Source organism: Camellia sinensis, chromosome 14, assembly GCF_055761805.1.
Source record: "Camellia sinensis isolate YWXY chromosome 14, ASM5576180v1, whole genome shotgun sequence".
Taxonomy (NCBI): Eukaryota; Viridiplantae; Streptophyta; class Magnoliopsida; order Ericales; family Theaceae; genus Camellia; species Camellia sinensis.
The window spans coordinates 105,956,627-105,979,174 of NC_138974.1; the positions used below are offsets into that span (position 1 = coordinate 105,956,627).

A 22,548-nucleotide genomic window follows, 5' to 3' on the forward strand; every position below is an offset into this window, starting at 1 on the left:
CTTTTTAATCACACTTTTTAAATAAGTGTGATTATATATATATTTTTTAATCACACATTTTAATTAAAGTGTGATTATATATACATTACTACTTTTTCATCACACTTTTTAAATAAGTGTAATTATATATATATATATATTTAATCACACTCCCTAAATAGGTGTGATTGTATAAAATATTTCAATTTGATTTTTATATAAAATATACAATTCTCAAATCCGCGCCTCTATTCTACTCATGAATGATAGAGACAACTTACTGCTAGAAAATGAGACTTTAGACACGGAACTTTTTCACCCATTTTTTCATCTTCCTATCTCTCTGTCTCTGTCTCTCTTCTCTCTCTGTCTGTCTGTCTGTCTCTCTCTCATCACTCTTCTCTGTCTGTCTGTCTGTCTCTTTCTCTCTGTGTCTCTTATTTTTCTCTCTCTCACTCATCACTTTTCTCTGTCTGTCTGTCTATCTATCTCTCTCTCTATTTTTCTCTTTGTGTCTCTCGTCCATCTCTCTTCTGTCTATTTCTCTCATCTCTCTTCTCTCTTTGTCTCTCTTTCTCTATCTCTCTTCTCTTTATCTCTCTCGCTCATCTCTCTCTGTCTCTCTCTCGTTTATCTCTTTTCGCTCTTTTTTTCTCTCATCTCTTTGTCTATATCTTTTCACCCGTTTGTTCATCTTCCTCTCTCTCTCTTCTCTTTCTCTCTCTTACTCATCACTCTTTTCTTTCTGTCTATCTGTCTCTCTCTCTCTGTGTGTCTCTCACTCATCTATCTCTTCTCTCATCTCTTTTCTCTCCCTGTCTCTTCGCTCATCTCTCTCATTTCTATCTCTCTCGTCTCTCTTCTCTCTATCTCTCTCTCTCCCTCTCGTTTATCCCTCTTCTCTCTATGTCTCTCTCGTTCATCTCTCTTCTCTCTATCTCTCTTTCTGTCTCTCTCGTTCATCTCTCTTCTCTCTGTCTATTTTTCTGTCTCTCACTCTCTATCTCTTTATCTTTCTGTCCCTCTCTCTCTCTCTCTTCTTTCTCTCTCTCTCTCTCTATCTCCCACTATGTTGGCGTTGCTCACTCTTTCCATTCCGTCTTCTCTATTTACTGAGCTCCCTCTCGATTTATCTATCCACTACAAGAAAATGCACTTTTAGCGACCACTTTGTCTCTCTCTCGTTCATCACTCTGTCTTTGTCTCTCTCTATCTCTCTCTCTTTCTCTTCTCTATCTGTCTCTCACTCATCTCTCTCTCTCTTTCACAACTCATCTCCTTTACCACCTTCACCACTACTGCAAACGCCATTCTACTACCACCATTACTACCACTGTCGTCACTTCACCTCTACGACTACCACCTCACTGTTGGTGCCTCTCTCTCTCTCCTAAACACCCACTGTATTAGCTGGGCTCATCCTCCTTCTCCTCCACTGGTGCCTCCACCGGATCTGAAAGATCGTCGAGATCTGAATCAAATTTGAGTCATCGTCTCGATTCCTAATCTCTCTCAAGCTTCTCTCTACCACACCCCTCGAAACAAGCTAAACCCTAAACTAACCGCTCAATCCCGACCCTCAATTGAAGTCCTCTCACCCCCTCTCGAGCCCCAAATTGCCATGAAATCAACCAAACGCGCTTGCATTGTCGGAGTCGCGCTCAATTGCTACTTCAAATAGATCTCTCAGATGCCTAGTTGGTCCAAAAAATAGCTTAGAAAACATGAACCAGCTTAGATTACCCAAAGTTATAGGAATGGGCCAAGTGCTTTGGATGTTTTTCAAAAGAGTTTTTGAAAATCTTCATCTTCTTCATCTTCATCATCAGCTAAAGTTTCCTGGTTTTCGAGCTCTTCGAAGATGTCAATGGGGTCGCAAGAGCATCTGGACAAGATGCAGCTTCGCCAAAACTACTATTTTAATTATTTATATATTTTTTAATCACATATTCTAATTAAATTGTGATTATATCACTACTACAAAAATAGTTAACAATCATACTTTGACAAATACAAATATCTCACTTTTATTGAAAGTGTGATAAAAAAAATTAGATTGATATTTTAATTAAACTTAATTTAATTAAGTATAATAATATTTATTTTTTATGTCACTTTTAAATTAAGTGTGATTATATGTATATTTTTTATTCACTCTATTAATTAATGTGATTGTATATTTTTTGTAATTGTCGTGAATAATATGATCGAAATAAGAATAGGCGGCAAAATGAAATAATCTGGCGCCAAACCCCAAACCCAAAAATATATTATACACAACTATTTGGCTTCTATCGTAAAGGTACATAGAAACTGGGAAGATGTGGAGAAGAGAGAGGGTTTGAAGAAGATACCTGGGCAAAACTAAGAGAGAGGGTTCTAATGGAGCAAATTTGAAAGAGCTCAGTCTCAGTCTCTCTCAATCGTCTCATCGAAGAAGGGTATTTACTTGGTACACTACTTCCTCCTCTCTTTCCTCTGAATCGTCTCATCGAAAAAGCGATTCACCAAATGATTTCAACTCTTTGCTACTGCTTCTCTTTCTTGTTTTGGGAAACTGTCGTTGCTTCTCGTTCATTTACTCTCTCTCTCTCTCTCTCTCTCTCTCTCTCTATGAAGCTAGGGTTTCGAAACCACCACAGTCAAGAGTTGTTGGTTGGACGAAGGCAGATTAAGCTGCTTGTGAAACTTTGTCAAACCCTCACTGAGATAAGTTTGTTTTCTTTTAGAATTAATTTCACCTTTTATCACTTAAACTATCACCATTTGTTCTATTTCATCTCTAAACTATCAATTTCATATATCTGTTTAGTTCCTACATTTTCTTTTTCGTCACTAGGCTTTTGGATTACTTGAAGAATGAGATTGATGTCACTGATTATTATATTATAATCTCTTCATTAGAATTTGTTCTTTTTTTATTTGATCTCTTTGTCAGAATTTTCAAATGAAATACAAACAATTCTAATGTTATGTTTGAGAATTCCTTGAAAGGTGGTTTTGCTCTAATGTTATGTTTAAGGTTTTTCCCCAAATCTCTCTCTTTCTCTTTCTCCCTCTCTGTTTATTTACTTATACAAGTTTGTGTTGAAATGTTGATTACTCTTAATTAGCTTTTATGAAGTGGGTTTTTGATCAACATTGTGCCTAATTGCTGAATTTGTGAGACATTTATGTGTTTTTATGTTGTTTTATTGTATCAAGTGTTCATCAACTTAGTAGTCAGAGCAATCTGGTTATCTATCCCAGCAATCTTTTGGGTGCTGTGGAAATTTAGAAATGAAATGGTTTTCAATGGTGGGATAAGCGAGTGGGATCAGATTTCAGAAAAAATAAAAAAAATAAAAAATTATGTGGCTTTTTGGGTGAAAGCAAAACCACCTTTCAAGGAATTCTCAATGAGCAGCTTTATTTTTAACTTCCATAACATTAGAGCTTGTATTTGAGATTAGGTGTTGGAAGTGGCTGGGTTGATTGTGTTTTGGTTTTTATTTATTATTATCCTTCCATGCCTTAGTTTTGATGAGTTCTTGATGGACATGAAGCAATTCCGCCAACTTTGAGATATATTTTGATCGATAAACATATCCTATGTTCAAAAGAAAATGATAATTTACAATGTGGTCTTAATTCTAATCTTTCTTTATAATGTAGGCACATTATGTGCTATTGCTCTATTCTTTTAAAGAACAGCTACAACAACATGTTTGTGTACACGCAATGGAAGTAGTAATGGCTTGTTGGGAGATTGAGCAGTCCCTACAAAGCTTAACAGGTATGTTTCATGATTTTAAGCTTTTAAGCTTAACAGGTATACCTTATTCCAATTTTATTAATATGCCCTGAGGCTGCAAACTACTTGAACATAAAGAGCCTGCTGGATCTAACATGCCAGACAGTTGCGGACATGGAATTTGAGATTGTTCTATTTTCCTCTCTGTTTTGCAACACCTCGAGAATTCATGTTTAGTAGATTTTTATGACAATTAGATTCAATGGTCAGTGTTTAAGTCTAATTTGATGAAGATGTTATGCTATACTTAATTTGCACAAATTGTTGTCCATGAAGTTTTGAGATTATTAGTTTCAATTGTTGTCAATTGTGGATGCTAAAGACTTAATTTTTATGTGGTTTTCATGCCTTTTTTAGGTTATCCTTTTGAAAGCAATCTGTGATCTGTACTGTTACTTTCCACTTAATTTTTATGTGGTTTTCATTGCAGGGACACATATAATCTGTGGTTTATTTGTTCGATTATACTGATTTTAGTTTCTCACTGTTTTTTCTTAGACACATCCGATGGAACTCATTGAGCAAATGGTTCCTGTCTCTATTCTATTTTATTTTCTTGACTTTTAGACAATAAGTGCTAGCCATGGATGAAACATCTAGTTGGTCGTATATAAAACGTTTTTTTTTTTGGTCGTATCCTTGTCGTGTCTGTTCTGTGGTTGTATCCATGCTTATTAGATTCTCTCAAATGCAATTCTTTTATAATTATGTGTTATTAGGTTCATTACGATGCTAATGCAAATGGTCTTGAAACATCTAGGTGCTAATGTAGCTGGAGGTAGAGGTTTCTATCTGAAAGGAGATGGTGTACGCCTTAATCAAGCTCTAATTAATTTTGGTCTTGATTTTGTGGAGAAAATGGGGTACACTGCATTGCAAACTCCATTCTTTATGAGGAAAGATATCATGGCAAAGTGTGCTCAGTTAGCACAATTTGATGAAGAACTTTACAAGGTAACATGTGCAATGTTTTTCAGATCATTAGTATATCTGGCTGGTATGCTTTCTTTTTCTGTGCAAACTTCCTTTTTCTGTGCATGGTATGCTTCACAGAAGCATTGGCTGGCTAACAATATATTGAGCCTTGCATTTTGCATTCAGGTTAGTTAGCCTGATTCTTAATGCGTCTCTTATAATATCTCAGTTACAGGCATTCTCTATCTGCATTCAAGTTTTTGATTGCTTGAGGAACTCCTTTACTCATTTTTCAGAAGTTTTGTGAAACTCCACCTTCATCAGGTGTTGTAATGTTTTTGTGTTTTTTTACCAGTAAAGTCACAACTTATTAAACAAAAACAATCAAAATTGAATTTATTAAAAAGAAAAAAAGAAAAAAAAAAAGAGATGAATAATAATAATAATAAATCAACATATTATATGAGTTGTGACCACTTGCAATGAGAAAAGTGTCTTACCACTGGAAAAACTGTCTTACCACTGGGAGTGATCTTTTTCATTTTTTATCTTATGGCAAATGCTTGAATAAGGGCATGGGAATTTTACACTGGAGCATCTATAGAAAATTAAAGATATGATGAATATTATTATAATTCCTTGCAATCTACAAGCTACTTATTTTCATTTTTGATGATGTCTTGGTCAGAATTTTTAATTTTCTTGCAATCTACAAGCTACTTACTACCAATTGCTATCTATTTAAATGGGCGTCTGCATCACCTAAGTTGCACTGAAATGAACATTCTCTCTGCTTTTGTTTGCAATTTCTGTTGCTTCGGTATGTATGGGTTTTGTTTTAGATTCATTTATTCAGTATCTCTTTTAGTATCAATCATGCTGTTGAATTTTTTTCTACTCCTCTTATTTGACCCAGTGCAGTGCAGTGCAGTACAGTAATTCTCATTAAAACGTTGATTATGTTTGAATTCAGTGAAGAATTCAATCACAACAGGAGAATAAGATGATAAGCTTTATTTGCATAGAGGATTAATGATGGCACATTTTTGATCCACCTGAATTCTAAAATGTTTAAATGTATCTTGGGTTCAAAATTGTGATGTTTAGAAGCAAACTTCAATTGTTCTGTGTACTATTTGATCCACCTGCAATGCTAAAATGGGTCAAATAGCCATATTCATCTCTAATGGCTTTATAAACTTTTCTAAGAGAACTCAATACATTATGTCCATTATTTTCTAAATTATTTCTGAAGATATTGAGATCTTGACTACTTGTGCTTGGGAATTCCTGTATATTGGTTAGATGATTTTTATTGGTCTGGAAATTCAACCTTGATGTTTGAGTGTTCAAATGGTCCTGATCAGTTTGGTACACATTTGCATTTAAGGAATAATTGGGATCTAGAAAGTATTTATGCAAAATACTCAATCCTGTATGCATGCTTGTGTTAAGCTCTGAGTATGAACTATAAAGAATGGATTTTATGTGAATCACTCAAGTGAATATGTTTGTTTTTGTGAGTACATGGCAGTATCAAGTCATATTGAGGTTTCCTATGTATTCTTTTGTTATCATGATATGAGTAAGAAAGTGAGCATATGGAATTTATCTCTAGAAGTTTTTCATTTTCTTTAGTGTATTTATTTCTTGTCTATTTCTCCTTTGCAGAACGGCCTGGACAAAGGTGGAGAAGTCAAGGAAGCAATTGAAGGAAAGGAAGAACAGGACCATGAAGATCCGTGGTGTAAAGAAGGTAAGGAAATTGCTTATCTTGGCCTTGGGGTACACGTACACTGGTCAATCTCTCTCTCTCTCTCTCTCTCTCTCTCATTGTTACACAATGTGCAGACCAAGGCTGGAGATGCTGCAAAGGCTGGGAAGAAGAAATAAGATGTTGTGGATTTTGTGGTTATTGCATGCCGGAAGCAAAAGCGAAGAATGGTCTTACGCAGCAGCTTTCTTCATATAGTTATTCTGTTATTTTTGGATTTTGGTTCAGTTTTCTTGCTGCTTAATTAAAACTTTGGCATGTATGAATCTCTCTTTCAATCAATTTTACTACTAAGAAATTTTGTTCCTACTAGAATTCAGTCTAATTCTATGTATTACAATGAGTCATTCATGTTGTAGATCTTTTGAGGTCTGAAGTTACTTCAATGAGCATACTTAGCTTTACTGGACATCTTGTTTGGATTTCTTAGTTTTTTTTTTAAAAAAAATGTTATTGTTCCGTAATTGTGGTTGGGTTGATTGAATTTTGTTCGATATTAGATTGACTGGTTATAAACAAAAAAGGATTGTGACAAAAAAAAAAGAGATTTGATGACTAAAAAATTGGTCGGCAAATTCTACACTTTTGCGACTAAAATCATTGGTCGACAATTTCTTATCTTTTGGCGACTAAATTGGTAGTCGGCGATTTCTCGACTTTTGGCAACTAATCTATTTGGTCGCGGAATGTGACAATTGGCGACTAAAATTTTTGGTCGCGGAATGTCACGATTGGCGACCAAAATTTTTGGTCGCGGAATGTCCCGATTGGCGACCAAAATTTTTGGTCGTTAAATGTGATAATTGGCGACCAAATTTTTTGGTCGGGATAATATCACTTTTCGCGACCAAAGTGTTTTAGCGACTAAATGAATTAGTCGCGGTAATGATATATATCGCGACCAAAAAATTTAGTCGGCAAATCCGACTTTTCCCGACCAACCAAAATTTTGGTCGCGAATTACTTTTGCCGACCCTCAATTGGCGACCAAAGTAGCGACCAAAAAATTTGGTCGCGGTTAACTTTTGCCGACCAAAAATGGGCTTTTAGCGACCAATTTTTTGGTCGGCAAAAGTGTTAATTCTTGTAGTGGGGGTTAACGAGTAAATTCCCTAAGTCTATCATCCGCCGACTTCGAAATCAATTACCTAATGTCAGTTTAACCCGAGTAGGACGAGGGTCAAATCTCGGGCGTGTGCACCGACTCTACAACGTACACATCATTTAAGTTAGTGAGTGTAACTGTCAGAATTCGACCCACACCCAAACCCTGGATACGATTCGTTCATCACTTAGAGGGCCGTCTTAGGACCACTGCACCAAACCCTTAAGGCCCCGTTTGTTTGGCCGCGTGAGTGGTAGGAGTGGCTTGTGTATGAGGTGGGGTCCACCTTTGGAACGTTTGGTTTGAAAATTCATGGAGGATTAATACTCCAGGCTGATCAACAATCCACTACAGTGGCCGAACTAGCTCACATGTTGGGGGCATGGAATTGAAAAACAATCCTATGGGATTGATGCTTAAGTAGCAAAACAAATAATAAATAATTTATTATAAGTCTTTTTAGATTGTTGAGCTTAAAAAGTACAAAAAATAATTATAATAACATTAAAAAAATATTAAAAATTAAAAAAATATTAATTTTATAAATTAATACTATCCATAGTATTACTAATCCAATGACGTGCAACTAAGCACTCCTTATTCTATATCTCTAACTTCATACCATCACATTACTAATCTCTTCACTTAATCCCATCGTACTCATAATTCCATTCAACTTAATCCGCCAAACAAACATAGCCTAAGAATTGACCCATGGAGTGTAAAACCTAGATCTCAAGACTTATATCCCAAAGTCTTACCAAAGTACCACAACCCCTTGGGTTAAATGAAATGTTATTATTTAAACTATCTAATTCTACTTCTTCAGTATATCTAATATTCAAATAATTTTATTATCAAAACTGATAAATCAAACTCTAATACTAATTTAATCACATAATGAAATAAAACAAATTTTAAAAACAAAACAAAATTTTAAGATTTTTTGTAATAAAAATTTAATCAAGTTACTAATTTGTAATACTTATAGGCATATTATTTAATTTTGTAATTCTTTTAAGAACTAAATAGGTTTGAATTAAATATTTTAGGGACTTAATAGAATCAATTGATAGTTTAAGGACTAAATAGACATTGATTCATATACTTTAAGGACTTAATAGATTCAATCGATAGTTCATGGACTAAATAGATAATTTTACAATAATTTAGAGGTAGAAAGTGTAATAAACCCATTAAAATATAAGGTTTGAGATTTATAAATTAAAAAAAAAATACAATTAACTTTACACTTTTAATATAATTACGCTAGCCTCCATTGAGATTTTAATTCACATAACAGTTAGATCATTTTTCATTAGTAAAACGTTAGTCAAATGAATGAAAAAATGATGATGTCATTTCTTTCAACTAAAATATATATTATTTTTTGTGTATTTCAGTATCTATTCACTATTTGCATTAATTAGTTTCAATCGTTTTAGTTTTATTAAAAGGAAAATTAGTGTAATTATATCAAAAATGTAAAAATTACTATATACTTTTCAAACCTCAGAGGAGGTGAGTGTAATTTATTTAATATTTTATTTATATCATTTTAAAAAGTATATAGATATAAGTCACTTTATTTTTGTGTTCTAAAACTTGTATTGTTATTTTGGCGATGGTTTGTAATGTCAAAATTTGATTTGCAGTATTTTATTTCATTGGATACTATTTTAATTTTTGTATAAAAATTGATCATTAAAATTTTGTTGAATGTGCAAATAGCCACAAGATGGGGCGGGAAATACAGGACACCCACAAAAAAATTCACCCTGTTATGGTCCCTAGTATTTTTTTAATTGAGACATAAAATTTATCTATATGATAGTCGTTTGTGTTAAGAAATGTAGGGTCATTTTCGATTCCCTTGAAGCCATAGCAAGAGAATAAAAAGAAGATGGTGTTGGTGGCTCTTTAAATTGTACAAGGAGGAACAATACAAACTACAGGAAAAGGATAGGGCAACCATAACTCATTCATATTCTCTCCCTCTCTCCCTTTTTCCGAAAGTGAGATGACCAAAACACCATCCAGTGACGGAGCTAGTTAAGGCCCATGGGGCACGTGGCCCCTGAAGTTTTAATAATTAGATTACTATTCTTATATATAAAGATTATATATATTATTTATTTTTAATAAAATTATAATAGTATTCCCCATAAATCATGTAAATTTTTTTATATTTTTAAAATTTTAAAAATGTTCTATTATATTCTCTTCTTTATTTTTGTACACTCTTAGCTAACAGGTCAAAGTAAAAATTGAATCAATTGATAATTTATTTTTCATTATGGAATTTGTTTAGTTGATTATTTTTTTTTATTAGTTGAGTTGATAGTGTTGAAATTATTAATTGTAAATTTATTGGCTTGTTTGTCCCTATTGTTAGGTTAATAAAATTTAGTTGTTAATTATGAATTTATAAATCACGAGGATGTAAATCTCATAATAATTATAATATTATATCCTACCGATAGACAAAAAATAAATAAAAATGTACCTTAGTTTAATAATATCTCAATATTACTTGTTATAGGGAGAGAAAAAAAAATTAATGTTGTGATTAATGTGTACCCCTTTACTTTGAATTTATAGCTACCACCTACAACTTTGTGGCATAATATGCTGACATTTTAATTTTGGATAACTTAAAAAAGAAAAACACTTTTTGAGATTTATTAAAAATATAGCTCCATTTGGTTTAGTTTTTGAAAAGAATTTTGAGTTTTGAGTTGTATTTTGAAAAATAAGTTATTGAAAAGAGTTTTGAAATTTGCAAATTTGTTCGATTATGAATTTTAAAAATAATTTAGGAATGATATGCCGTTTTTTTTTTTTATTATTTGTAGTTAAATAGATGGGTGTGAGAGAAAATTTGATTGATTGATGTGTAGAATGTAAGAAAATGAAAGAAGAGACAGCAGAGAAAAAAAAGTGATTGATTGATTTATTAATAAAAATAAATATAAAAAAGGGGAACTTATTGATAAGTCTTATACACAAAGTTTAAAATTCATCTAACCCAAAAACAAAATACTTGCACCAATTAGTCCTATATATTTTTAATTGTTACCAAAAAATTCTATTTAAAAAAAAAAAATTTAAGACGGTCCTACATCCCACCACGGTCGGACTTCTGTCAGGCGGTCATCGGAGACTTGCCAGAATATTCAACATTATCGGAAATTGCTAGAATATCATCGGAAATTCGCCGAAGTATCGTCGAAATGTTCTTAATGTCACCGAAAGTCGTCGGAATATCTAGAATATTCGTTGGACGTCAGGAATATTGCCGGAGACTCACCGGAATATCTAAAATATTGACAAAAAAAATAAATAAACTAAGAAATAAAAGTGAAAAAATATAGTAAAATGTGCTAAATATTGATAAACTGAAAGAAGAAAAAAAAAACCTAAGAACAAGAAACAGCAACAATGAAAAAATGTATATTATTTTGAATTTTTGTAGAGCTTAAGCAAATAATTTTTAATATTAATCAAACTGAAAAGCAGGCTTTGAAATTGTAAAATCTTAATGTTACAGTTTCAAAATATGATTCTATTAAGTATTTATCCTTACTAATCAAACTGAAAAACATGTTATGAAATTGTAAAATTTTACAGTTTTAAAGAATGATTCAATTCAGCACTAAAATAACTGAAACTGTAAAATTTTATAGTTTTCACTGCCAGTGATTAAAATTCGAAAATAACTTGTTCAGAATTTGAAAATTTTCTCCATTATAACAAGAAAATAAAAGTGTATAGTACAAAAAAAGTATTAAAACTGAGAGATCGAAGGAAAGAGACAGATATAGAAAGATGCTTGTACTTCGACAACTATTTTTTGATTTACTCATCTTCTTCGTCGGAAATTCATTTCTTTGCGCCGTTGGCGAGCATGGAGGAGTTGGTGCTCGGTGGTTGCCCGTGAACTCCAATCAATGGTGGTCGCAGGTCACCAATGACTGTAGATTAGAAAGAGAAGGAAAAAAAACAGTCGTGCTCGTGGTCGTGCTCGTGGTCATCGCCGATATCAGAGAAAGAAAGATATAGAGAAAAAGTCAGATGTAAGGAAAGAGGAGAAGATAAATGGATATATAACTTTTGAGTCTATCTAAAAGATTTTGTAATTAAATAGAACACACACTTTTCAAAAAAGACTTGTGGATAATTTACCCCCTCCCCCGCCCCCCCCCAAAAAAAAAAAACAGAGAGAGACAAGGAGAGGAGAGAGAAAAAATAATTCAGAAAAAAGTTTTGAAAATTTATTAACCAAACGTGTTTTTTATTTTTTGATCCAAATGTTAATTAAAGAAACCAAACCAAACACAACTATAAATTTTTTTCCTCATGTTTGATAAAGTACATCTCACCTATTGAGATTTCTAATCACATAACAAATAGCCTCTCTGTTAATTAACTATTAAGTCAAATTAATAGGGTGTATGAGGTAAATAATAAAATTTTCTTTCTCCAAAAATGCCTATGTTAACTTACACTTTATTTCTTTTCTTTTTTCCTCTCTCGTTTTATTGTTTTATTTATTTATTTATTTTGCCTTTTCTTTTTTTTTTCTTTTTTTTTTCTTGGAACTAGGAAATGCCAAGAGTTTCACAAAACATCAAAAGATGGAATAGCCTAGAGCTCAGAGTTTATAACCCAATCCAGCGATATCCTTAAGTAATATTTGGTTTATTGAAATGAAGTGATGAAATAAAATAATTATTCCATCAAAATATTCATTCCTCTATTTGGTTAGACTAAAAAAATAATAACAGATACATTATAAATGAAATCATCTTACACCATTTTAAAGGAATGTTCATTCTATAAGAAAGCCTAATGAATTATCATTCCATTCATTTCTATCACATTTAGATGAACCAAATAGAGCATTAAGGTTACATGAAGCTAACCAATGGGCAACCCAGTTTGCACCTGTGAGAGCTGACTAAAACTACAAATCCACATGGATCCCACATGAATTTCACACTACGCAAATTAATTTTCATCACATAATCACTCACCCAACAAATTCTAGGTGGGTAAGTCAGGATTTCCAGACTTTCCCTTGGGAGCCCAATGAAAGTAAATCTGACTTCTGGATCCAGTGAGTTGAATGCCACGGATGATTGCTTGACAATCCCAAGGGAACACCAGCTCAGACACACTCGAGCCAATAACGGTCTTCTTGTCAATTTCCACTTGAAACTTTGAAAGGTTGAGGGTTTGTAAAAAGGCACATGACAGTCAGACTGCTCGAGCTTCTCCTTGAATAGTTGAAGGCGCCTGGACTATAGAGACAATACAGTCTACTATAGTTTCCCTTTCCAATTATTTCCCTTTTCTTTTTTAAAGAAGTAACACCACTTTTTTCAACCATCGCACCACTCTCTTACACTCTTGATCAGAACAACCATCGTTTATTTCTACAAGCATTTGGTGAATCGCTAAGAATGGTTGAAAAATATTATGATAGTTTAGAGAGAGGGATTGGGCGGTGGGTGAATAAAAATGAGAGTAGTATGATAATTTTATTTATTATTTGGATAGTTTTATTTCTTTGCGCCATTAGTGAACACGAAGTAAGGAGTTGGTGCTCGGTGGTTGCCCGTGAACTCCAATCAATGGTGGTCGCCGGTGATCGTAGATTGCAAGAGAAAAAAAAAAAAAAAAAAAGTTGTAGTCGTGGTCGTTGCCGATATCAGAGAAAAAGAAATACAGAGAAGAAGCAAAATGTAAGGAAAGAGGAAAAAGATAAATGGGTATAAGACTTTTGAGTCTATCTAAAAGGTTTTGGGATTAAATAGAATACACACTTTTCAAAAAAGACTTGTGGGTAATTTGTCCAAAAAAATAAAAAGAGGCAAAGAGGAGAGATAAAAAATAATTTTGAAAAAAGTTATGAAAATTTATTAACCAAACATGTTTGTTAATTTTTTTGATCCAAATGTTAATTTAGAAACTAAACCAAACACTACTATAGATTTTTTTTCCTCATGTTTGATAAATTACATCCCATAACAAATAGCCCCTCTGCTAATCAACCATTAAGTCAAATTAAATGAGATTTTCCTCACTTTTTTTTTTTTTTTTTTTTGTTGGAACTAGGAAATGCCAAGAGTTTAACAAAACATCAAAAGATGAAATAGCCAAGAGCTCGAAGTTTCTAACCCAATCCAACGATGAAGGAGTTGCTACAAACTGCTCCAGAGCTCAGGAATGGTGTGTTAGATGGGTTGTATTGGGCTGCAGACAAGTCTGGTACCTTTACTGTTTCGTCTGCCTACAAGTGGAGTGAGTTACCATCTACTATGCCTGCAAAAGTGGTGGATCTCATCTGGAAGAATGCTGCACCTCCGAAAGTGCAATTTTTTGCTTGGCTAGCGTGGAAAGGGAGGATCAAGACTTCTACTTATTTGCAAAGAATTGGAGTCCTAAGTGCCAATTCTAATGCTAACTATGTATTTTGCAGGAATGAAAAGGAAACTGCCTCTCATGTGCTGCTATGCTGTCTGTTTAGTTGGAGAGTTTGGTCTAATATTATTGGATGGTGGGGTGTATCTTGGGTGCAGCCGGGGTCAGTGGTTGGTCTTATTCAATGGTGGACGGGGTTTAGATGCAAAAACAGATTGAAGGTAATCTGGAGGATAATCCCACTGGTAGTGCTTTGGTCTTTATGGAAGCAGAGGAATGAATCATTTTTAACGATTCACAGTTGGATTTCGAAAAGTTGTGTGATCTTATCAAAACACGGATTGCATTGTGGTTCAAAGTCTATAGTCCTTCCTTTTGTTATTCAGTTGATGATTTGGTGTTTAATTTGCAAGATGTGAAATTTTGCATCATGCACTGAGGGTTTTAACCTGTGAACTGCTGTTTTTGGTTGTTGTTCTATTCTGGTGCATCTGATTTAGAGTGTGTTCTGTTCTGGTGCATCATGATCTGTTGGGGAGCCTATACTGTGGGGGTTTTTTTGGAGCTTCTCTGCTCTTGCTGGAGCATTATCTGTATATATTGTTGTTGTGCTGCCTCTCTAGTAGTTTGTTGTTTTGTTCAGGTGCATCATCTTCGGTTGGGGTAAAGTATTGTATCAGGAATGGTTTCCCCTTGCTGTTGTTGCACTAGGTGCTTGGATTGTATGAAGGGCTGTTGTAGTTCAAGGCAGTGTGATTGGAATGATTGTTGGGCTGTAGTAGTTCACGGCAGTGTAGTTCAAGGTAGTGTAGATTACCTGAAGGGCTGGCTGTCTGCTGTAGTGCCTGTTCTGTTTTACTGATGTGTTGATCTGTAGTGCCTGATCTGTTTTGCTGATGTGTTCCAAGCACCAAGTTTTGCTCATGGCTCTGTGCTGATGTTTTACTGATTCGTTGTACTGTCTGATCTGTTTTGCTGTTGTGTTGGCTTAAACAATCTTGGTGCTTGGATTGGATGAAGGGCTACTATAGTTCAAGGTAGTGTAGATTATCTGAAAGGCTGGTTGTCTCTTCTGCCTGTTCTGTTTTGGTGCTTGGAAGGGCTGTTGTAGGGCCTGATCTATTTTGGTGCTTGGAAGGGCTGCTGTAGTGCCTGATCTGGTTTTGGTGCTTGGAAGGGCTTTTGTTTTAATCTTTCTGGTTTTTCTTTGCTCTGTTTGCTTTGTTTGTTGGTCTCTCACCAATTAGGAGGTTGGAGCTGTTATAGCTCCAAGCTCCTCTTTATTGATGTAATGTTTCATATATTCCATCAATAAAGTCTTCTTTTTGCCGATCAAAAAAAAAAAAGTAGTGTTTGGTTTATTGGAATGAAATGAAATAAAATAATTATTCCATCAAAATATTCATTCCTATGTTTGGTTAGACTAAAAAAATAATGACAAATACATTATAAATGAAATCATATTTCACCATTTTAAGGGAATGTTCATTCTATTAGAAAGCCTAATGAATCATCATTCCATTGATTTCATCACATTTCGATGAACCAAATAGAGCATTAAGGTTACATGAAGCTAACCAATGGGCAACCTGGTTTGCACCTTTGGGCGACAACTAATACTACAAATCCACATGGATCCCACATGCATTCCACACTACACAAATTAATCTCCATCACACAATCACCCATCCAAAAAATTCTAAGTGGGTAAACCTGGATTTCCTGACTTTCCCTTGGGAGCCCAATGAAAGGAAATCCGACTTCTGGATCCACTTAGTTGAATGCCATGGATGATCGCATGACAATCCCAAGGGGACACCAGCTCAGACACACTCAAGTTAATAACGATCTTCTTGTCAATTTCCACTTGAAACTTTGAAAGGTTGAGGGTTTGTAAAAAGGCACATGACAGTCAAACTGCTCGAGCTTCTCCCTGAATAGTTGAAGGCGCCTGGACTATAGAGACAATACAGTCTACTAGTTTCACTTTCCAATTATTTCCCTTCTTTTTTTTCAAGAAGTAACACCACTTTTTTCAACCATCGCACCACTCTCTTACACTCTTGATCAGAACGACCGTCGTTAATTTCTACATGCATTTGGTGAATCGCTAAGAATGGTTGAAAAATATTATGACAGTGTAGAGAGAGGGATTGGGCGGTGGGTGAATAAAAATGAGAGTAGTATGATAATTTTATTTATTATTTGGATAGTTTTATTTATTTATTTATTTTTGTTATCAATTGCAATATATATATATATATATATATAAATATATGACAACAAGATATTTGTAATTTTGAGTATCTGAGAAATAATTCATATTTTTAACAATCCTATTTGTATTTTATTCTTTAATTTTTAAGTCATTCTTTCCATTGCAAAAATAAAAAATAAATAGTATAAAGATATGGATATTTTTGTTGGCTTCCTGTTTTATTGATTTGTAGATCATTTGTCTTTTCTGTATTGTTCCATCTAATAAAGCATATTCCAATCTTTTTGTGTTTAGCACCATTAATGGTTAATGTTATGAGCTTCTCCATGATGATTCCCTCCGTGTTTTTTTTATTTATTTATTTTTTGTCTGCAATTTTTTTTTAAAATGTTTTCTAGCTTAGACCCTCTTATTATAAGCAGCAATTGATTTCATGAGGGATTAAGCACAAGGGCCAAGTGATTAATTTGTTTGTCTATTTCCTACATCCATATTGTATTATATGAAATAATGTAGGTGGTAGACCAAATCACCACCCTAGCCACTATGAAGGGACCAGGCCCGGTCCTGAGATTTTCGGGGCCCAAAGCCAATAATCAATTACTAAAATTTTTGGGGTCCTTCATATTTTTTTTTAATGAATGGAAAAAAAAATTAAGGTAAAGGACAAAAGATTTGCATTAAAATCACAAAAAATACTTAGCATTACATTATAATAACTATTTTCCAAGTCCCTGGATCATCTATATTTGAATGCTCACATTCCGTATTCATCTTATCATCTTGATTGGCTTGGGCACTCCCAAATTCCCCATTTCCTTCTTCATCCACTAAATTTTCATTCTCATTATCCACCAAATTTTTATTCTCATTATACACCAAAGTTTCAAATTCTTCACTATTCAAGTCTTCAACTGATTGTTCTATTTGTTTGTCACTTGTAAAGAATTTATCAATAGCTCCTCTTTGACACTCGACTAATTTTTCGACTCTTTGCTTCTTTTTTCTTTTTGCGAATCTAGACGGATAATTTCTTTTAAGAGTCATGATGAGCTGAGATCAAAATATTTTTTTAGATCAAAATTCAAAACAAGAGCACCACCACTTAACAAAATATAAAACTTTTAAATTATATGATGTGAACTATTAAACTTAAATGAATTCTTCTTGATGATGTAAATACCAATATTATAATAGCAATTAATTGGGCAAAAGACAAGACAAATATTTAATTAATTGAATAAAAAAAATATTTACCTATGCTTACTGTGTTGAGATCAAAATATTTTTTTAAATCAAAATTCAAAATAAAAGCACCACCACTTAACAAAATACAAAACTTTTAAATTATGTGATGTGAACTATTATACTTAAATAAATTTTTCTTGATGATGTAAACACCAATATTATAATAGTAATTAATTGTGCAAAAGATAAGATAAATATTTAATTAATTGAATAGAAAAAATAAAAAAAAATTACCTGTGCTGCTGGAGCGCTGCTTCGGCTGGCTGCACAAATTCTTCTCCATGGTGTGGTGTGGCTATCAAAGGGAAGGTTGATAGGGTTAGGACTTAGAAAAAAAATGGGCCTTTTAAGTTGGTTTGGGCCTTAAACTTTTGGCTTTTTAATAGGTCAACAAAATTAAGTTGATTTGGGCCTTTTTTATTTTTTTTTAGACTCAAAACACACCTAACATATTATACTAACTTATAATAGGAGGGGGCCCTCATTTTGGGCCTATTTTGAGGGGCCCTAAGCCATGGCCTTGTGGGCCTATGGCCAGGGCCGGGCCTGGAAGGGACAAATTACAGGTTTTCATAACTAAAATCACTTACGTAACCACTGATATATACATATATATATATATAGTGCAGCTTGTCTCCGGTCCATAAAGTGGACTGGACGATCCTATTGGGTCTATAGAGTCCACCATGGGTCCTGTTTCGATAATCTGAACCGTTCAATGTGTAGAGCTTGTCAAGTACTTTATTCTTTTAAAAAATTACATTAATCGGATATCGATAGCTACTTGATCGGATCATATTTTTGTCAATAATTTATTTTGAAAATTATATTTACCGTTGACATAAATCTGATTCGATCAAGTAGCTCTCAATATCCGATCAGCGTGAGTTTTTATAGGGATAAATTAATCGACTAATTCTGCACATTGCACGGTTCGGATTATCAAAACGGGACCTTTGGTGGGCCCCCATGGGCCCAATAGCACACTCCAGACCGAACACGGACTAAAGAGAAGCCTATCCCTATATATATATATATTATTATGGTACACATCTGTAAAATAGTGTGTACTATATGTAAATTATTGTAGTGTTGATTATCACAAATATCAATACTTTGTGTTAGACTATTTGGTACAACTTCTGCTTATAACTTATTAGGTAAAAATAACTTAAATAAATTGAAAAAAGGTTGATTTATGAAAGCTAGATAATGTGTGTTTTTGCCTTCTACTTTTGAATGATTGGCTTCTATTTTACAATAAGTTGCACCAAACATCATAAATGAGTCATAACTAAACATCACATAAAGTATAATCAAAGACCTTTTCAATCATAACTAAAACAACAATTGCAAAAAGTCCTAATCAAGGCTACAATGAGTCATAACTAATATCACAATGAGTCATAACTAACACTCTGTTTGTTTGAGAGGAAAAGATTTTCAAATGGAAAATATTTTCTAGAAGATATTTTATAGAGAAAATATTTTTCTATGTTTTTTGTGGTGGTGGTGGTGAAACGAAGGTAGATGTGGAGGTGAAGGTGGAGGTAGCGGCATGGTGGTAGGGGAACGACGACACTGTTAGAGACGGTGATGGTGACAGTAGGCTGTGGTGATGGTGGTGTGGTGGAGGTGAGAATAGCAGTGGTAGTGTGTTACCATTGGTAAGATTTTAGTTCGGAAAACGTTTTCTACCTTTTAAAAGTGGAAAACATTTTCTGTCCATATAGGTTTGTTTTCTATTAAACATGGAAAATATTTTCCATTAACTTTTATTTTTCATTATACCAAATACCAGAAAATACACAAAACATTTTCCAAAAAACGTTTTCTGCTTAAACAAACGGAGTGCAAGTCACAATGAGTTATAAGAAAAAAAAAAAATTACAAATGTTATAAGTAAGACATATAATACACACTATGTATTATGGAGTTTTCCCATTTATATCTGCCTATCTATCTCTATATATTATTAAGCACAAGGGTATTTTCAAAGAGGAAAGGTGTGGAACCTCCAAAACTTTATATTAAATTTTATGATTTTTTAATTTTTAAATAATTAAAAAAATTCTAATGGTTAACTCTCATTTAATCTACAAAATAAAATTCTAATTATCCATAAAAAAATAAATTATGACTTTTAAAAGAAAAGTATGTTCAATCATTCAAAATTTAGATTTGTGTGTCACTATATATGGAAGCAATCTATCTATCTATCTATATATAGATTATAAACAAAAATGTTATTGCCTCTTTGTAGGGTTGAGCAAAGAAATTGAAAAATTTGCAAACCAAACTGGTCAAGACCAATTCGGTAGGTTTGGTTTGATTTTTTTTTAATTCGTGATTCGATCCCAGTTTAAAAAATTGGGAAATTAGTTTCCGTATATTAGTTTCGGATTTAGGTCTACGGTTTCATATTTGAATCGAACCAGGCCATACAACTTAAACTATATATGTTTATTTATGTTTTGAAAGTTTATGTTTTGAAAAATGATGACGAATTAATGTTGAATAATATTTGCTTAATGTTATGTTTTTTGCTTCACTGATGAATATTATGAGAGTAGTTTATTCGATAGACATGTTATTATTATTTTTATAATTTATGTTAGGTTAAATTTTTTTTTTTAATGTTATATGATTTTTCTTGTGAACAGATTATGTAAAACCATATTTTCAAATAGAACTGAACCATTTTTAGATTCATTCCATGATTTTAATGGTTTGGTTTGGTTCAAATTTTTATGAAACCATAGCTAACGGATTGAAAAAATACAAAATTTGAAGTTCAAATGTAATTTTTTAACTGTTTTGAATTTTTAAATATAAAAAATACAATTTTATTTATAGTATAGGTTTATATAGAAAGTCAAAATTTAAAATTTGAAATTTTTTAAAAAGAAGTTTCAAATACAACTTTAATTTTATATAATTTTAAATTTTAAAAAAATAATCAAAATTTTTAATTTAAAAAACCAAAAAACACATATGGTGTCTTAAAAATTAAAAATTTGATGTTATTATTTAATTTTAATTATTTATTTATGCTCGTGCATTGAACGAGTATTATGCTAATATATATATATATATATATATATGTGTGTGTGTGTGTGTATGTGTGTGTGAGACTTGCCATGTGAAAAATTAGAAAATTGTTCAGTATGTTAAAAATGAGTGTTGCTAGTAGCATTTCAATTAAAACTTTGAATCCTCCATTTCTTTGGACTCCCACATACAAAATTCAAACTTCTAAAAATTTCTAAGACCCATCTGAATAATACCAAAAGTTTCCTTCTAAAAACATCGGACCCACCGAAATGCACACCTATTAGCACACTCCCTGAAAACCTTTCATCTCCCAAAACCCTTAATTGTTCAACTCTCACCATTGAACTCAAGCTTTCTTTCATCGTCAGCTGTTGAACTCTCACCGTTGAACTCAAGTTTCCTCTTACAGTCGACAATGCTCCGATGTCGATCTTTGTCTGTTATCGATCACCCTCATTGTTGACCTCTCTCCTCTGTCGATCTCTTCATTACGATGTTCGGACCTATGTTGTTGAACAAATTATCCATGTTCGGACGTATGTTACCGAACAATTTATACATGTTCAAACTTGTGTTATCAAACATTATAAAAACGTAAAGTCATGTGCCTGTGAACAAGTATAACCTATCAAAATTAACAAACAAAGATAAGTATGCACCAATCAGTTTCGTCAACAAATAAAATTAAAATTCAGCACATGACCAAAACATAAGTATGCATTAAGATTACATTCGAAGTGCCAAACATATGAATAAAAAAGTTTGGATCCAAAGTGATGAACATATATATAAATAATGTTTGGTTAGATGTTGACAAATTAATTCTTTTAATTTGCCATATGTTGCCCTTTTTTTGGCATATATTCGGGAGTTTAGTATCGAAAAGTTGAACCATTTTCACCATTTTTTTTTTTTTTTGAAAAATTTATCATTACAAGGTCAACCTTCTGCGAGCTTAGAATATCATCCAAGCTATGATCCTTCTCCAAGCTTACATTGTGATGCTCCATTCGTCTCATGATATTGGGATTGTGGGAAAAAATTTCACTCAATGCCATTGTTGGAGGTGTGTACTCAAATAGTTGCCTCTATTGCCGCTAGAAGCCGCCGAAGAGTTTTGGAGGTTTTGAGGGTTTTGAAGTGCGTGGGTCGTTAATAGTGATGGAAGTGTTGTCATGAACCCTATATCATAATTTAGTGGGTGAGTGGATTTAATTGTGAGATGGGTTGCCTCAACGTAATTCGTGTCTTTTTTAATAATTTCATTTGAATTTATTATTATAATAAATTAAAAAAATGAAGGATCCAAAGTATTAATTGGGATGTCATCATTCATTAAAAATTCAAATAGTATGACTAATCTAATGTGCATAATCTTCAATTAATGTGCATAATCTTAATGTGTCAAATAAGTTAAATCAAAATATATTTCTCCATGCAAACAAAATCTACCGTCACTAAGGATCTTCGACTTGTAGAAGAAGGGGTGAAAACAAAAACAAAAAAAAACAGAGGAGGAAAATTAAGATTGCGTTTGGTAGAGTTTTTTAAATATGATTTGAGAATAAAATTGTATTTTAAATACGGATGTCCGCGGTTCGGTTTGGGACGATTTGCAGTTCGGTTTGGACCCTCCCACATCTATGCGATTTGGGAAAAAGTCAACCCGCAACCGCCCGCAATGCGGTTTGCGGTTTATGCGGATAGGGTTCGCGGATGTACGGGCGGTTGCGGGCGATTTGCGGATTGAACTTTTTTTCCAAAAATTTATTTTTAAACCTTTTTTTTTCCCCATTTTGTCAATCTTTATTTTGGACCTTTTTCCTCATATTTTCTAAAATGCTTCAACATTAATAATTAATGAATTAAAACTTATAAAAAACTTATAAAATAAAAAACACAACAAATTCAATTCATAACCTAAACAAAATCTACATTCATCATTAACTTGCATTCATCCTACATTCATCATTCATAACCCAAATAAAAAAATCCTACATTGAAAATTCAACATTCATCATTCCTAACCCCCCTCC

General features: G+C 33.0%; 1 protein-coding gene across 9 annotated transcripts; it reads left to right on the forward strand.

Moving 5' to 3' along the window:
• The first annotated feature begins 2,175 nt into the window (after positions 1–2,175).
• On the forward strand, positions 2,176–6,773 carry LOC114264042 (uncharacterized). 9 transcript variants are annotated; one of them, XM_082906936.1, is made up of 7 exons: positions 2,222–2,431; positions 2,599–2,688; positions 3,638–3,754; positions 4,533–4,726; positions 4,826–4,873; positions 6,359–6,443; positions 6,539–6,773. In XM_082906936.1, the coding sequence occupies exons 3-7, from the start codon at positions 3,700–3,702 to the stop codon at positions 6,703–6,705; spliced, it is 549 nt and encodes a 182-aa protein (XP_082763062.1). In that variant the 5' UTR covers positions 2,222–2,431; positions 2,599–2,688; positions 3,638–3,699; the 3' UTR covers positions 6,706–6,773. The 9 variants fall into 9 exon arrangements, with proteins under 9 accessions (XP_082763061.1, XP_082763066.1, XP_082763067.1 ...); XM_082906935.1 differs by having other exon boundaries at positions 2,176–2,431; positions 2,599–3,754; XM_082906938.1 differs by having other exon boundaries at positions 2,211–2,420; positions 2,599–3,754.
• Positions 6,774–22,548: the final 15,775 nt, after the last annotated feature.

Excerpts from the sequence above, each read along its gene's own strand:
- LOC114264042 (XM_082906935.1), top strand. The coding sequence starts at position 3,700 with ATGGAAGTAGTAATGGCTTGTTGGGAGATTGAGCAGTCCCTACAAAGC. Across the intron at positions 3,755-4,532 it reads GTCCCTACAAAGCTTAACAG|GTGCTAATGTAGCTGGAGGT; the intron begins GTATGTTTCATG and ends TGAAACATCTAG. Across the intron at positions 4,727-4,825 it reads TTGATGAAGAACTTTACAAG|AAGCATTGGCTGGCTAACAA; the intron begins GTAACATGTGCA and ends TATGCTTCACAG.